Source organism: Chelon labrosus (assembly GCF_963514085.1).
Source record: "Chelon labrosus genome assembly, chromosome: 9".
NCBI classification, from domain to species: Eukaryota; Metazoa; Chordata; class Actinopteri; order Mugiliformes; family Mugilidae; genus Chelon; species Chelon labrosus.
In genome coordinates, this window is record NC_140359.1 from 21,858,848 (window position 1) to 21,876,106 (window position 17,259).

Genomic DNA, 17,259 nt, shown 5'->3' on the forward strand with positions numbered 1-17,259 from the left:
TAAGAAGAGATAAGTCGCACCGTTACCGGTCGTCCATTGTGGAAATTCAAAAGTGACACAGCAGAAAAGGAGCATAAAGAAAGGACAAATTACCACAATCCCATAAATTAATTAAATGCAGTACATTTTAGATTTGTGCAAGAATAAGACAAGACAGTAAAAATACATATATATACATGTGTTGGTACAGCTGTTAGTACAGATGTTTACTAACTGACCACGCGCTATTTCCGTTGTCCTGCATCCTCTCGCACATTTGAATTATTTTTGTAGATTTAACTACAGCTTATTGAAGTTTGCTTCTTCCTCATACAACTGTAAATGTACATGTCTCTGGATTAGTAACAATAATCTTTACATTTTAAATTGAGTTTTAATCATGTGACGTCTGCGCTCCTTGCAATTTTGTTTTTAAGTGTCACAGTTAAATACAAAAGCATGGGGGGGGGGGGATACCTGTAAATACAATATAATTTCGGAACAATCTGCAAATCTGTGTAGCCGCCATCGTCAGAGTGGCAACAGATTAATGGGTCGTCTTATTTTGCCCTCTTAAGGAGGTACACCCTGGACGGTCCGCTGCATATTTGGGACAGTAAAAGAGACATCTACTTTCCGACTGATGCCGATCCCTTTGATTAGAGTTTTGGGCTGAAGGCCAGCGGCTCAGAGTGCGCTGCCGTCAGCGTGCCAAGACAATTACGGCCGGAAGGCTCCAGTCGGCACATTAGGGCTTCTCATGAGGTTCTGCATCATAAGTAATAAATTCAACAAAAACACCAGTAATGTCCTTTTCATAATTTATCACTCCTTTCAATCTCTCTGTTCTTTCTGTTCTTCCAGTAGTACCCCCCCCCCCTCACTTCACCTCCCCACACACACCTCTTCCTCCTCCTTCCACTGCGGCGGGGCCTACACCCCCGGTTTAGCATTACTTCACATTAATTATACATGCAGTATTGAACAGGTTTGCTCTGAGGCCGCCTAAATATGGAGCCTCTAGTACTCCGCCAGGACCCTGAAGGACACTGGCCATCCCTCAGTAGCCACCAAAAACCTCTTCATATGTCTTCATCACTTACTTTATCATCTCCCCGTGCGGCTAACCTACCACCTTACTCTACCTGCTGCCTCATCTTCTCTGCACGTTCATCATGTTCATCTATATCACAGCAGATATTTTACACCTTCACCCCATAGATTATGGATCGTCAATAGTTCACCCATATAAGAAAGAGAAGATATATATACTTACATGAACATCATTAGATCGTTATGTTTTCCAGAATCCACAGGTGCAGACGTCGTGCTCTTTGTTGGCCGGCCTTGATAGAAATAGCTTCCAAATGGCCACCCAGCCTCAGCTATAAATATTGATTTATCGAGACTCTCACCGTGGCTCTGATTCACTCCTGTGGTTTGTGTTTTTTTATGCAGTTTATTGTCCGGTAAAGATGCCTCTGTAAAACTTTAAAACGATTACTCCTTCTCTTTCTGCAAATGCACTGACGTATGGAGTTTGAGGTTTATCGTTCAATACATCATTTCAGGTATTTTTAACATTGTCAGTGTCCTTGATGCTATTTCTGGTCATATATTTTTGGGGCCTGTAACAGGTCACATTTCATGATTAGGTCTGTAGCCGAGGATCATTTGCATTATCGACTCTTCCTCTTTATTTATCAATAAAACATTCGGTCTAAAAGCTGCAAAATCTTGATCAACAAGTTTGTCTCTTTCAGTTTGTCTCTTGACTACACTAGCAGTATATTTACATGTTTCAGTGCCTACTCTGTTTTAGGTGCCTGGCAACACAATGTTGTTAATGGAGGGCCTTTGGGTCCTGTGGGTTGAGGGGAGGGGCCTCTGCGGCTCATCCCACAGACACTTGATCAGTTTGGGATCGGGTGAATTTGGAGGCCAGGTCAACACCTTGTGCTGTTCTTCATGATTTTTTTTAGTTGTTCCTTGTGCCTGTGTCAGGCTGCATCCTGCTGGGGATGGCTGCTGCCATGAAGGAGTGTCGTTGCTATGGGGTGGTCTGGTCTAGGTGGGTGGTACATTTCTAAGTAACATCCACACGAATGCCAAGTCCAAAATTTCCCAGCTGGGCATTGTATTGTCACAAGATGGTCAATGTTATTTACTTTACCTGCCAGTGGTTTTAATGTTGTGGCTGATCAGTGTAAATGTTACTTATGACCTTTCTAAAATCATGGCTACAGTCCTGAACACTGTTTCATGTTATTTTTAAAATGCTACAGAACGAAAAGAAGTAACAGCAACAGCCTTTGGTTCATTTATTTAAGTTGAGGCAGATCGATTCAGATTATCCCAAACTTAAATAAAATTTCAGGTAAAATAAATATAAAAATAGCAATACATTTTCTCCCAGTTTGCTTTTTCAGACATGTTTTTTCTGTGCAAACGTTTGTGTCAACGCCGGAAAGCTGTTTTCACAACTGCTGAAGAGAGAAAGTTTAAGACATGACTATAAAAACTAACATGAATGTTCTTTGCGGTCCAGTATTAAACCAGAATAGACTTCATAGTGGCATAACAGACATCCAATAAGGAATAAGGACTATACTTAATTTGAAAAAGGCAGTTTATTAGTTTCATAAGTTTTTAGGGGTAGGGGCGTGTTGGACAAATAACTATTCAACTGTTTTTATGTCTAAAGACAACATCAGGATTGATATTGTTGGTGTTTAGCCAGATATTCCACATTTAGCATCAGCGGTGCATTAGAGGTCCTTTATCAATCAGCAGACCAAGAAGGTGTGGAGGCGTGTTTGTTGAATTATTTATATCATCAGCACTCAGCTCATCTCAAAGAGTTGGCCCTGCCCGAAAAAAGGCACTCATCAGCACTCCTTGTGTAAGTTTATCTACATGTGTGTTGCAAGTCCACTTAAGTGATGCGACCCAACAAAACAAAGCTGCCGGCCTTTGATTATTCAGTCTCTGGTGTCGATTTTAGACTCCGCTCGGCTCGGCCCTATTTTAGGATGACACCGAGGCTGGACGGCCCGGTCTTTGGAGACGTATGAGGCCTATTTTGAGGTTGTCTGATACCAATATCTGGTATTTGTTTCTCCAAATTTGACCCTTGCGCAGGAAGTGGTAACGTCTGAACAGAGATGGGGAGGAATGGGGTTGTTTCATTTGTTTTTTAGACTATTCATCAACTTTCTAAACTTGCAAAACAGTGAGTCCTACTGTTAATTTTCATAATTATATATTAATTACTTAAATATTTAATTTAAAACACTTTAAAAAAACAACTTCTGTTTTTTCTAAGCTAAATAAAATGTATTCTAAATACTTCTAAATAGATAAAGTTCTGTTTTTTGCTTTGTTTTTTTTGAGAAAATAAGTTCTAACCTCCGTCCTGTGCTCTCACCTGCACGGTATAAGGATTCTGGTTTTAGGATACGTCTCTAGGATGCATCATCAGTGACGTTCCTGGTGTCATCGGGGGGTTTTTGGGTCTTACAAGATCAGACCCTCTCACCCAGGTGACCCAGCCGGGGTTGATCAGGTCCCGGCTTGCATCCCAGGGTCTCAGCCCTTAATCTTTGGCCTGTGGCCTCAGTAGTGACACGTATCACTCCCCTTGTTCTTTTTCGCGTCCTGCTCCGGTCACTCCCAACGCTGCCACTTCTTAATGTTTTCCAGCAGCATTGTCCGCCCAACCGCGAGCGGAAATAATTGTCGCCTGTGTCTTAACATCGTCTCATTAGTGACTTATTAATCATGGAAGTCTAAAGCTAACCAGCTAATAACAATACCATCTGTGTAACTTAAAGACTGAAGTATCTCTCTGTGTCTTAAGCCCAAATCTAAATAAAGCTTGATACTGTTTTAAACATCTGTTCAGTTCATCCTTCCATAAACAAGAGGTCTCCAGCGTAATAACAGACCTAACGCGACTAAGTCTCATAACAACAGAGTACTTTTATTTATTGTTTTTGCTCAGAAAAACCAGGCTTATTTTAATTTTTTTTAGCACTCTATCAGTTTGACTTTCCTGTCGTCTCATTAGTCTCCACCAGAGGGAAGCAGAAGAGTGTGCCAGGGCCTGAGAGAGCCTCTCCTCCCTCTTCTCATTATTACATGAGTATAACAGTGCTGGCTGTGAGTGACGGGACTCCTCTGGGTCACGAAATCTGTGCTACGGACCCCAGGAGACGCCAACAATTAGAAAGTGGATCACAGAGCTGAGTAGAAAAAAAATGGGATTCAGGACACCTGTTGACCTTTATCACCCCGCTCTCTGCTTCCTTAAAGGAAAAGGAAAATTGTTTTGTTAAAATTTTGCAAACAGAAGTTAAATATCTGTAGTGTCGTCTATTTAAATCTGTGACGTGTAGCGCCGTGACGTATTTCCTGGGTTTTTAGTTTGTTGTTTTCATGGAAAATAGAAGAAATGTGGCTTTTTTTTCCGAGGTTCCTCAGGAGTTCACAGGTTAATTAGCAGGAGATAAGGTGTGAGATGGAGGGAGGATACAGCGGAGGAAGCTGCAGAGCTTTAGTCAGTCGTTCTCTTGCGGACTTTTAGGAAGCATTTCACCTCTGGATACAGTTCTGGATATTTTTGTTTTGTCAGCAGCTACTGGGCGAATCATATTCACCAAACGTTGCCTTGTACCAAAAAGACCTTACACATGTGCTGCGAGAGAATCTGAGCTTCCTCTTTAGCTGATTGGATTTCCCGTGGATTAACGTTATTGTCCAGATTTTGGGGGGGTGATTTCTCTCTCTCTCTCTCTCTCCCTGGACGTATTTTTAATCTGAACCACTTGACCTTAATGAATGGAGTTGGACCATTACACCCTGCTGCGAGGAAACAAATCCTGAAAGATCCATTGGAGCCCGAAAGAGCGCAGGGGAAAAAAAGACAATTAAAAAGGCAGAGCTAAATAGAGTAACGGAATCGTCAGGAAAAAAAAAGAAGAGCGATGAGTGAGTGACACTGTTTCAGAGACGAGAAGAGACAGAGAAGAAGAAGAAGAAGAAGACAGAGAAAGAGAGACTCAAAGAGATGGATTAAAAGACACGTGTGTGTGTATATATATATATATAAAGTCCAAGGATGTAGAGAAGAAGAAAGAAAAAGGCTCGAGGACGAAAAGCTAGAAGAGAAGAGGAAGATGAGTGTGAGATGGGAGACGGAGGGACTTCAGACAGTTGGCATCGTCTGCCTGGTGATCATGTTCCTCAAACTGATGCACCTGCTGGGCCTGATCGACATCACTGAGACCGGTGAGACAACTCTGGAGAGGGGCAGTGAGGAGGAGGAGGAGGAGGAGGAGGAGGAGGAGGAGGATCGACGGGGGTCGAGGAGGCTGGAGGGCATTTTTTTTTTCTCTTTTGCTTACTTTAATCCACATTCGTCTGTTGTTTGACACGTAGATATTTGTCACAGGAGCAGAGTTAGCTGTCGTTACAAACACGAGACAAGCACAAATAAAGACTGTTTTGCTTATCTGGGATTTACTCATTCTCTCACTACTCCTTGAGCCTGTCAGCAACTTACATCTTTAAATATGTAAATCTTTAAGTAGGATTTAAATTTACTGTTTTTTGCAAGCTGTAAAAACTAAAATATTACCAGCAGACTCTCATCTGTATAATCACATCATCGCAGTTCTCTCAAGGTCTGTGACAACTCAAATATCAACAAATACTTAATAATAATAACAATAATTAATCTCGTTGTGGCTTCCTGGGAATCCTCACACTCTTTGAGCTGTGGTGGAACGTACACATGAGCCAACATTATCTTATGTCTGTTCCTTTGTGGCCGTCTTTCAAATCAAGTGCTATAATTAGACAAAAAACAAACAGGGTCTGGTGTGTTCGTTTGCAGCTGTAGGCTACTTTAAGGATGTGTGACTACGCTCCAGCGCTCATAACTCTGACGCTCACAGAACAGTCAGTGTGAGATGAAAATCTTAGTAATGCAAAGACAAATCATCTTGCATCATGTTTTGATCAAGAAAATCTCAACTAAAGGCCTCTCTTGTCTTTGAGTTGAGTTTATTGTCTCGAGCTTTTGTTTATAACACCCAGAATGAGCCTCAAAATACATTACATACATATATATATAATTAATAGAGCAACAATTGCGACCATGTGGTGAAGGAGGTCAGAGGTCGTTTCTTTCTCACTTTGTGCAGGGCGGTGTAATGTTACCAGATACGTGGCTCGTCTCCCACCTTCAGTTCCCTTCTCTGGGAGTTCGCTTGATGTTTCACAGTATCTTGTGTTTCTCTGCTCTGCTGGATGTTTTATGAGGATATAACGTGAGTCCTCTCCTCTGGACTCCCCCCCCCACCCCCCAGCACCCCGTCGTGATAAAGCTCCCAGCGTCCGATCTGCCTTGACTTGTTTTCTTTTTGTTTTTTGTTTTTTCTTCCTCTCGCTGTCACTCTCTCACTGTTCTCCATTTACTCTCCTTTCACTCCATCTTGGTGTCAACGCCCCTCCTCTGTTCTCTCTTGTCTAAAGATGGTGAGTATGTAACAGCAGAAACACGACTTACGTCGGAGAAAACTTCTTCCCTCCTTCCTTTTTTTTGAAATCTCCTCCTTTTTTTTTCCCAGTTGTGCAGTGCTTTCTCTTAGTGTGTGTGAACTGACGACCAATAACGCCACGATGCTTTAAACCGTGCATTTAATCAAAAAAAAAAAAAAAGGTGTCCCTGATTGAATTTCTCAAATTTTTTTGGTTTTCAGCTTTTTCTTTCAAAGCAACCACCTCAAACCGATTCTAGTTTGGTGACATTTCCGCCATAAAGAAAGTACCTCCTCTTCTTTTTTTTTACTCCCTCGTCGGCCTGCCTTGTGCTCCTCTACAGTTTTTTACTGATTCTCTCTCTTGAACTCGCACGTCCCCCCCCCCCTTCCCCACCTGCTCTATGACAAAATGCCTCCCTGTTGAATGTGTGAACCCACCCCACCTCCCCGAATGTTGACCTGCATCCACTCACTCGATGTCCGCCCCGACCTCCCTCTTTTCTCTCTCCATCTTTCCCTCTCTGCACCACTTCTTTCCCTCTTTCTTCCCCCCTCCCCTTCCTGTCTGTCTCTCCATCCCTTTCTGGCACTCTCTCTTTCTCCCACAGACAGCAGCGACAGCGATTTGGAGCTGTCGACGGTGCGCCACCAGCCGGAGGGGCTGGACCAGCTGCAGGCTCAGACCAAGTTCACCAGGAAGGAGCTTCAGTCTCTGTATCGAGGATTCAAGAACGTACGTCCAGCTCCTCTCTGCTGCTGCTGCTGCTGCTGCTGCTGCCTCTGAGACTTCCCCAAATGCTTTTGCCAGCACGCTTAATATAGACCCAAATTACTCTAAGATATATCTCTCTCTCTCTTCTTTTTTTTTTCTTCATCTCTTGAGCAGGAGTGTCCCAGTGGGCTGGTTGATGAGGAGACATTCAAGTCAATCTATTCTCAGTTCTTTCCCCAAGGAGGTTAGACGTTAAAACAATCATTTCTTGTTCGGAGCTGTGAAAAAAATGAATCGATGGTAGGGATGCGGAGGTGTCTGTGTGTGTTTCTGTCTTTTGGCCCCAAGAAAAGATGCTCTGAAATATTTTGCTGTACAAAAATCTGAGCCCTACATTCAGATACACAGATATGCTGCTAGATTTAATAAACGTATATGAGAAGTAAAGGTAATGGAGAAAGCCCACCTTTCACTGGATGGGTTTTACTGATGTTTTCCTCTTGTAGCTGATTAACGTGCAGCATACTTTAAATATTACCCTAGATATTCTCTAAAGGCCGTAACAGTTCAAAAGCCCCAGAAATCTGTGTCATTAACGGCCATGTTTTCTTAACAAGAGTGGATCAGTGTAAGAACACTTCAGTCTGTTTTTAATTTACTGACTTGAAACTGGATGTATGAATTAACAAAAAAAAAAACACACATTTTATGAGATAATCCTTTAATTTATCCCACAGTAGGATTTAAATCTAGCCTAAAATGATCAGTGAAATATAAAATATTGTAAAGTACCAAGTAACTACAGCTGCTACAAGATATAGTGGCTTGTGAAAGTATTCATACCCCTTGAACTTTTCCACATTTTGTCACATTACGACCACAAACATAAATAGATTTTGTTGGAACTTTATGTGAAAGACTGAGACATTGGGCACGTAATTGTGAAGTACAAAGAAAATTATACATGTTTTTTTTTTGTTGTTGTTTGTTTTTTGTATTCAAAGTATCCCTGAGTCACTACTTTGTGGAACCGCCTTTTGCGGCAATTACAGCTGCAAGTCTTTTGAGGTATGTCTCTACCAGCCTTGCACATCTAGAGAGACTGAAACTTTTGCCCATTCTTCTTTGCCCACCTCAGTCAGCTCAGATGGAGAGCGTTTGTGAACGGCTGTTTTCAGATTTTGCTACAGATTCTCGATTAGATTTAGGTCTGGACTTTGACTGGGCCGTTCCAACACATGAATATGTTTTGTTTTAAACCATTCCATTGTTGCCCTGGCTTTATGTTTCGGGTCGTTGTCCTCCTGAAAGGTGAACCTCCGCCCCAGTCTCAAGTCTTTTGCAGACTCCAACAGGTTTTCTTCCAAGATTGCTCTGTATTTGGCTCCATCCGTCTTCCCATCAACTCTGACCATCTTCCCTGTCCCTGCCAAAGAGAAACATCCCCAGAACATGATGCTGCCACCACCATGTTTGACAGGGGGGATGGTGTGTTCAGAGTGATGTGCAGTGTTAGTTTTCTGGCACACATAACGTTTTGCATTTAGGCCAAAAAGTTCAATTTTGGGCTCATCTGACCAGAGCACCTTCCTCCAGATGTTTGTCCCCCACATAGCTTATGGCAAACATCAAACGACACTTCTTGTGGTTTTCTTTTAACAATGGCTTTCTTCTTGCCACTCTTCCGTAAGGGCCAGATTTGCTCAATGCATGACCAATAGTTGTCCTGTGGACAGATTCCCCCCCCTGAGCTGTGGACCTTTGCAGTTCGTCCAGAGTCAACCATGGGCCTCTTGGCTGCATCTCTGCTCAGTGCTCTCCTTGTTCAGCCTGTAAGTTTAGGTGGACAGCTGTGTCTTGGTACGTTTGCAGTTGTGCCATACTCTTTCCATTTCCGGATGATGGATTGAACAGTGCTCCATGAGATGTTCAAAGCTTGGGAAACCTTTTTTATAGCCCAATCCTGCTTTAAACTTCTCCGCAACTTTGTCCCTGACCTGTCTGGTGTGTTCCTTGGACTCCATGATGCTGTTTGCTCCCCATTATTCTCTTAACAAACCTCTGAGGCCGTCACAGAACAGCTGTGTTTGTACTGAGATTAGATTACACACAGGTGGACTCTATTTAGGTCAACATTCGATCATTCAGCAATCATCAGGTGACCTCTGAAGGCAATTGGTTGCACTCAGAGAAAAGGGGGCTGAATACTTTTGCACACCGCACTTTTAAGTTTTTTATTTGTAAAAAAAAAATTAAAATCATGTCAAATTTTCTTTGTACTTCACAACTGTGTGCCACTCTGTGTCAGTCTTTCTCATAAAATTCCAATAAAATATATTCATGTTTGCGGTCGTAATGTGACAAAATGTGGAAAAGTTCAAGGGGTATGAATACTTTTGTAAGCCACTGTATTAACTGTGAGTTAAACACAAGATTCAACTCTCCTCCCCAACCCTGCGGTTTTCATTCTTTTTTTTTTTTCTGTTCACGTCTGATTCATTAAAAACAAATCTCTTTCGTCCGCAGATGCAACCACATACGCCCACTTCCTGTTCAACGCCTTCGACAGTGACAGAAACGGCTCAATCCGCTTTGAGGACTTCGTCATCGGCCTCTCAGTGTTGCTCAGAGGTTCGGTCACCGAGAAGCTCAACTGGGCTTTTAACCTCTACGACATTAACAAGGATGGCTACATCACCAAAGAGGTGTGTGAGAGTGTGTGAGCGTGTGTGAAATATGTAACTTTTTTGACAGTTTAAACTTACAGGAAATATGGAAAAGAGGTTGACATACATACAACAACTTTTAGGATGTGCAACAGACATACTAAATAGTTAAAGATGTACCTGTACAGATTGATTGGAAGCCCTGTGTGAACCATAGTCCGTTTATAAATATGGACAAAGCTTCTGGGACCCGTGGGTTTCTTGTGGAGCAGTTTTGAAGCTTAGTATCGGTGGCATCGCCCTGTCACATCCTGTCATCTTGGCACTGCTTGACTTAACAAAATCAAAAACGGGTCAAGAAGATGAAGCGTAAGTGGAGGTCGGGTGATTTAGGCAGATCACTAGTGACCTGTGACTGCAACTATCAGCCAATCAAACTGACCAAGGCCATAATTAGGCTTAACTTTAAGCATTTAAGTTCTGTAAACAGGTTCATTAAATAGAAATTCACCTGTGTACAGTCCAGAGACCAGCTTTTATCTTTTTTACCAGGTCGTAAACATGTTCATTTCTCTTGCAAAGTTGGACATTTTAACGTGGAGGTCTATGACAGGGGTGTCAAACATACGGAGCCCACCAGAGGTTCCAGTCTGACCCATGGGATGAATTTGCAAAGTGCAAAAAATTACATAGAGGACACTGACAGAGGACAATTGTTCAATAAAACTGCCACCTATTCCTAATTTGTTCACTGTTTTAGTAAGAGTTGCAGACATGACACAACACTGAGACCCAGAACTAAACAGCAGATGGCAGCAATGCATCGAAAATTTCACATATTTATCTTAAGAAATTTCAGACTGTAGACTGGCGACATGTCCAGGGTGTACCCCGCCTCTCGCCCAATGACGGCTGTGATGGGCTCCAGCCTCCAGAAAACAAATGAATGAATGAATTTCAGGTTGTTTATAAAATGTTTTGTAAAAGGATAGTTAATTAAATGTTAACATTTCCATAATGTACTTCTTTGCACTAAAACAAAGGGAAACATTTGGAGTTTTGTGCTAAACACCTTGCCACATGTGCCGTCCTTAATAGCTTCATATATTAGTTAATTGAATTTGATTTTGCAGAAAAATATGCCCATATGACACTTCCTATAAAAAGAATCATATCACATGTTGTGTTGTTATCAGCATCAAACCATACACAACTCCAGAGACGCTGCCATATTGATTGTTTCTTCACCCATGTGTCATGTAGGAAATGTCAGCCATCCATACTTTGGCTTATCACACGATCTAGCAGACATAGTGAATCTATTTGACATACAGTAAAATGTCAGGTTTTTAGTATTGGTTGAGTTACGATAGAATAAATCTAAATAAATCTGATTATCAGTGTGGCATATGTGGCATTTCAGAGAGTCGCATATTGACAAAACCCTAAATGTTTAATACTAGATCTGTCTGCACAGCAATTTCAAGTCCAACCATATAAATCTGATGTACTGAGAGACACTGCATCATTCACTAAAGGATGTTTAAATCTATCCTGCACTTTTTTGTAAAGCCTCTTGTAGTTTGTAAATGTAAATAAAGAGACGTTTCACTCTCCCTCTGTCGTCTTCTCTCCAGGAGATGCTGGCGATCATGAAGTCAATCTATGACATGATGGGGAGGTACACCTACCCCTGCGTGAGGGATGACGCACCCTCTGAACACGTCGACAAGTTCTTCCAGGTTGTTAATGCTCACGAACTGCGTCGCTAGACCTCCGCTGCAGCTAACCATAAGTGCTCCCACTAACTCATTTCTCTCTGTTTGGATTTTTTGATGTCTCTTTCAGAAAATGGACAGAAACCGAGATGGCGTCGTGACTATTGAAGAGTTTATTGAGACCTGTCAGAAGGTGACTCGCACATTTTCACCCAGTACCACTCACAAGCAAAGGCGCAATTTTACAATGTCAAAACTAAAATCACAGACACTCCTTGAAAAGGGTGTAAAAGGTCAGGGTGCCTGGTTCTGTGATGATCATCATCGTGACTCACATCCAGAGCCTGCCTTAAAACAACACCATTAATCCTGTTATCTTCTCCTCTGATTTATACTACTTCACGCAGTTACTATGCAATTACACAAACAGCTACCAGGGCAAGGAGGCGAGATTAAAGCTCATTTGCTTTTTTTAACGGCTGACTCCCAGGCTCGTTTCATTGTCGGAGTAACAACGCCGTGATGCTTCCATTTCTTATTACTTTTTTCCTTCCATCCTTTTGTTTTGGTTTATTAATTTTTAATTTGAATTTGAATGCATGGCCCAAATTGCAGCACAGTTACGTCAAACAAACCAACGCAAAAAATCAGCACTCAGGGAAGGAAAAGGAGCAAGAAATGGGGTCATTTTGGTGATTTGACCTTCACAGAAGCAGCAAATCAGTCCTTTCGAACTTTGTTAAAATCTGCAGAAAACACAACAGAAGTTCTACAGAAGAACCCGATCTAAACTAAAAAACAGACAGAGATGGAGAAAGTGGACATGCAAAAATATAAATTGGTTATTAAAGGAGGAAAAACCTTAATTCTGACTCGGTGTAAACATTATCTATCTGTGGAGACAGTGCCACCTACTGGACACAGACAGACACCTGCGTTATATCATCCATAAACATCCAGTTCCTGTTACTGTCAGATGACTCTAATTAGCCATAAAGTGCACATGTTCCAAAATACAACCATCTAATTCAAAGATGAAGTGAATTAAATCCTTATTTTTGTTCATTCAGGTTCAGTGACTTTTTTTTTTAGTATTTATTTGTGAGGATATAAATAAAAAAAGAAACAACAACAATCTTGATTTGTAATATTTCATTCTTCTTGTATAGTACAAGATTTACTCTTGTTTCTACTCATAGGTGGATACACATTATGCCTCGAGTTATATTTACTTTGATGAGCCATGACATGTACACACATGTTCCTAAATTCTCAGTATCAGATTATATTTCACAGTTTTTGGGCCACACGACTCTGATTTTACTTGCTTTTTTTGCGTTTTAATAAGTCAGAAGACCTCACCTCTGTGACTCTACTACTGTTCAAACAGATGCTTAAAATCATAAAAGATTACACAACATATTTTTACAGCTCAGATAAGTGTAAATTATTAAAGGAAGCCTTTCCCTCCTTATCTAAGAAACGAAAGCATCATTGGTGAGTGGAGCAGAGGAAATAACGATGCTGTAATTCGTCAGCGTCGATGTATTTATGAAGCACGTTTAAAAGCAACGGATGTGCATGTTGACCAAAACAGTTTGCTGTACAAACAGAATAGTTAAAGCATTGCACGCTGTTCAACTGTGTCCGAACTCGCCCATGCTGTGTTTGGTTACCTGTAAACATCAGTAGAGTCCGGACTCGCATGAGGTAAGTAAATGATGAGTCAAAATCTACCCGAAACACTAAGACAGCACATCTGCTGCAGCTGTACTAAAAGAAAGTATGTAGTCGCCTTTACTGATGATATATTTGCATATTTGTGTCACGGAAACTTGAGGTGAGATCGTCAGAGTTGATAAACCTGTGTTGGTAAAAGGCAACTTGTGTAAGCAAGCAAGCAAAAAACAAAGTGAAAGCTTTGCAGTCATTATTATTATAAGTGTGATATCTGTATATTTCAGACTTCTGGTGACAGATTCTTTTTTTTTTCACTTACAGGACGAGAACATCATGAACTCTATGCAGCTGTTTGAAAATGTGATCTAAGGATTCAGGTTGCTCTCAGTTGTTTCCTTTCACTGGCACAACTCATACACAAACGCAGCACAACCACAACCACAGTCACGCAACTCCATACCCATACCTCCAACACTGACATCCTGGTACCCAACGTCCTGTAGGTACTGTACAAGTACAAGAACCCGCCTTTTTTTTTTTTTTTTCTATTTCCCTCCTCGCTCATTCAGCTGTATCTTTCAACTGCTCCTGGATTAAAAGGACTGTTACGTGTAGAAGAAGAGCTTCCTGGGTAATTTTTCTTTTGTCCTCAAATGATGCAACAGAAGAAAGTCCTTGTGCGTTTTGTCATCACACTAAAAGGATCGGGCAACCAACAAGGAATGAAGAAGCTTATAAATAATCCGCTGACCTGAGCCCACGTGGATACTAGCTTTAACACTAACATACTGTGTACGCACTCACACACTCACAGAGCTGTCGTTTCCTCGAGAATTTTTAGAGCACCGGATGAACTAAAGCATGTTTGTCATGAAATGTGATGTGGAATTAGCTTGCACTATGACTATGTATAATATGCGCCTGAAATAAAAGGCACTGTAGATACCTGCACCTGACACACCACTGATGGAAACCAGTGTGTATGTGCTGTATATATGTATAGTTAATAGTTATATATCCTGCATTGTGTTGCTCTCATCTGCGCTGGGTGACGGGATAAGACCAGAGCTGAGCATTTGTTTAAGAAACCCTCTGTGTTAATCAGATTAGCGTCTCGTTCAGTAGCAGAATTTCAGTGGGTTATTCAGATATCATCTTTTTTGTATTCTCAGAGATTACGTTTAGCTGTTCAGGTTACAACGGTGAGTCCGTGCGGTACAGCGAAGGAACGACGGGACTGTTAGAAGTGTGTCCTCGTGCTGAGTTACGGCTTAATCTTGTTTCTTCAGTATCTGCGAGCATGCTGACTTTTTAAGTGCCACAGTATAATGTACAGTACAGTAGGACCTTTGTGATGTCAGTTCATTAAAGACGCTGTCGACAGCTGAGACTTCTCCTTTTTTATGTGTCCCCTCGACATATTTCACTACTGCGTTCGGAGGATGACGCAGCAGAAAACTGTGGGTGAACAAACAAGAAGTGTCTTTTATCAGGAGGGGAAAAAAATGAAGTAAGAATCTCTTATCAGCAAACGTGAAGACACAGCTTTGTGCGCTGCATTTACTTTGTAAAGATAAACAAGGTAGATTTTTTTATTTAATGCCATCTTACACTTTGGCAGATGGTATTACTTTACTCTTTTGATACCTCTAAATTTAATATTCTTAAATAAATCTGTGCTTTCTAATATTCTCACAACTCATCAGGTTGATCCTGTGACCCTTTGGAAGGGACAAACCCTCCAAAGAGCTTGTGAAACTGAGCTCAACCACCAAACTGTATAGTAGTTGCCTTACACATAACAGGAAGGAAATTTAATTATTTATAATCTGATTGTATATGTAAGAAAAAGTTGCACAATACGTGGTTTGTAAAGGGTGATGTGAGGACTAAGAACCACTCAACGCAAAGACGCAAATAGATTTCTGTATTATTTGAGTCAAACCTTTCTAAATTTTTCTTGTGTTGTACAATATTGACTCTTAATATACTCACAAGTGGATGCGCAACATGCCTAGAGCTGTCTTTATTTTGTTCTTTTAGAGAATGAACCATGGTGCATGCAAAACTGTTCTTAAATCACAAGATTGGATTATATTTCACAGTTTAAGGCTGCACAGTTCAGGTTTTATGTGATTCTTTGAGTTTGAATAAGTCACTAGACCTCGGCACCGTGACTCTACTGCTGTTCACACTGATGCACACTGTAGATAAAAATCTATTACAGAACATAATTTTTTACAGCTCCAGAAAACTGTAAAGTGTCGATTGGGTGGCACTGCAGGACTTTCCCTCATGATGTAAGGAAAACAAAACTCATCGTGTTTAGAATAGAGGAAATAATTAAGATATTATTTGTCAGTGTCAATATTTATTTATGAGGCACATTTAAAAACAATGGCTGTGGATGTTGACCAAAGTGCGGTCGAAGTCACAGCTTCACATAACTTAAACTGTTAAACTGTGTGGGCTCGACGATGTAATTCAAAGTTCACAAACAGATTTCATTAGAAACAAGGATGAATTACTAACTGGACTACACAGATATCTGCTTCCTTCAGGGATTTATAAATTGAGTTAACGGTAAAAGCTTCGAAGCGACACTGCTTGCGAAAGAAGACTTCAGACACGACAAACTAATGAATACAGGCTGGAAATAAATGGTCATCTGATTCTTGTACACGTGACCATATTCTAGTTGAGACTAGCTGAGACGGGATGAAAGTGGGAATTGTTATGCATTGTATGCGGAAATACCACTGTGTGCTGATTGTCGCGCCTTCTTGTTTGTGTCTATGGTATAGCTTGGCCTTAGTAATCATTTTGACTCCTGACTTTGCTATAGGGCACATATCTAAATTATCAAATACTGTATTTTATTTGAAAAAATAAAAAAATAATTCAAGTGTAAAATCTTTAATAACAAAAAGTACTACAACTTCACCACATAGTGTTTATCTGCTTGTGTAAGAGTTATTGGCAGATGAACTTGGAGTGTACAATCTAGTGTTTGGCCCAGATGTGTATATATATATATATTTATATATATATACTGATCAAGCATAACATTATGACCACCTTCCTAACTTTCCTTGTGTAGGTCTCCCTCCAGAACAGTTGTGACTCACCAGAGAATGGACATGGGCCTTCTGAGGGTGTCCTGTGGTATCTGGCAACAGGATGTAGTTAGTGGGTCACCTTTGGGTCCTATGGGTTGAGGGGAGGGGCATCTGTGGATCATCCTATGGATAATTGATTAGTTTGGGGTCTAGTGAATTTAGAGGTCAGGTCAACACCTTGGAAGATAAGATAAGATAAGGTTTAATTTGTGACATGCACAGTTATACAAAGTACAATGTACAGTGAAATGTATTTTTGTACCTGCAGCCAGTAGTAAAAAAAAAAGTACTACAGTAAAACAGCAATAATTGCACATAAAACACAAGATAACCAATATAAGTGTAAGAAAAATAAAATAAAGTATAGACTGTAAACTCAAAATGTAAACTTAGAGGGGGGTAGCTCGTATATATACATATATACATTTACAGTACTGAAAACAGCTATGTGAGTAAAGTGCAGTGGTGGAGTGGTATTTAAGGTTTTTTTTAGTTGTTCCTAAACCGTTTTTGTGTGTGTATCTGTGTCAGGCTACATCCTGCTGGGGACGGCTGCTGCCATCAAGGTTTATCATTGCTCTGGGGGGGTGGGGGTACCTGGTCTGGTCTGGTCTGGTCTAGGTGGGTGCTACATGTCTAAGTAACATCCACATGAATGCCAGGTCCAAACAGCAGAACACTGCACTGTTACAAGATGTAAAAAAGATGCAATGTTATTCACTTCACCTGTCAGTGGTTTTAATGTTGTGGCTGATCGGTTTATATCATATTAGATTATGAAATGATGGCTACATACATGTAGATTATATATATATAAAAATATATCAAAACTAGCTTCGT

General features: G+C 40.8%; 1 protein-coding gene across 2 annotated transcripts in view; it reads left to right on the forward strand.

Moving 5' to 3' along the window:
• The window catches only part of kcnip3b (Kv channel interacting protein 3b, calsenilin), a 30,541-nt gene extending 15,602 nt beyond the window's left edge, over positions 1 to 14,939 (forward strand). For both annotated transcript variants that reach the window (XM_084551526.1, XM_084551525.1), the window contains exons 2-7: positions 7,133 to 7,257; positions 7,411 to 7,480; positions 9,763 to 9,941; positions 11,540 to 11,644; positions 11,751 to 11,813; positions 13,622 to 14,939. In XM_084551526.1, the coding sequence (XP_084407652.1) occupies positions 7,133 to 7,257; positions 7,411 to 7,480; positions 9,763 to 9,941; positions 11,540 to 11,644; positions 11,751 to 11,813; positions 13,622 to 13,669 (590 nt within the window). In that variant the 3' untranslated portion in view covers positions 13,670 to 14,939. The remainder of the gene's footprint in view (positions 1 to 7,132; positions 7,258 to 7,410; positions 7,481 to 9,762; positions 9,942 to 11,539; positions 11,645 to 11,750; positions 11,814 to 13,621) is intronic.
• Positions 14,940 to 17,259: the final 2,320 nt, after the last annotated feature.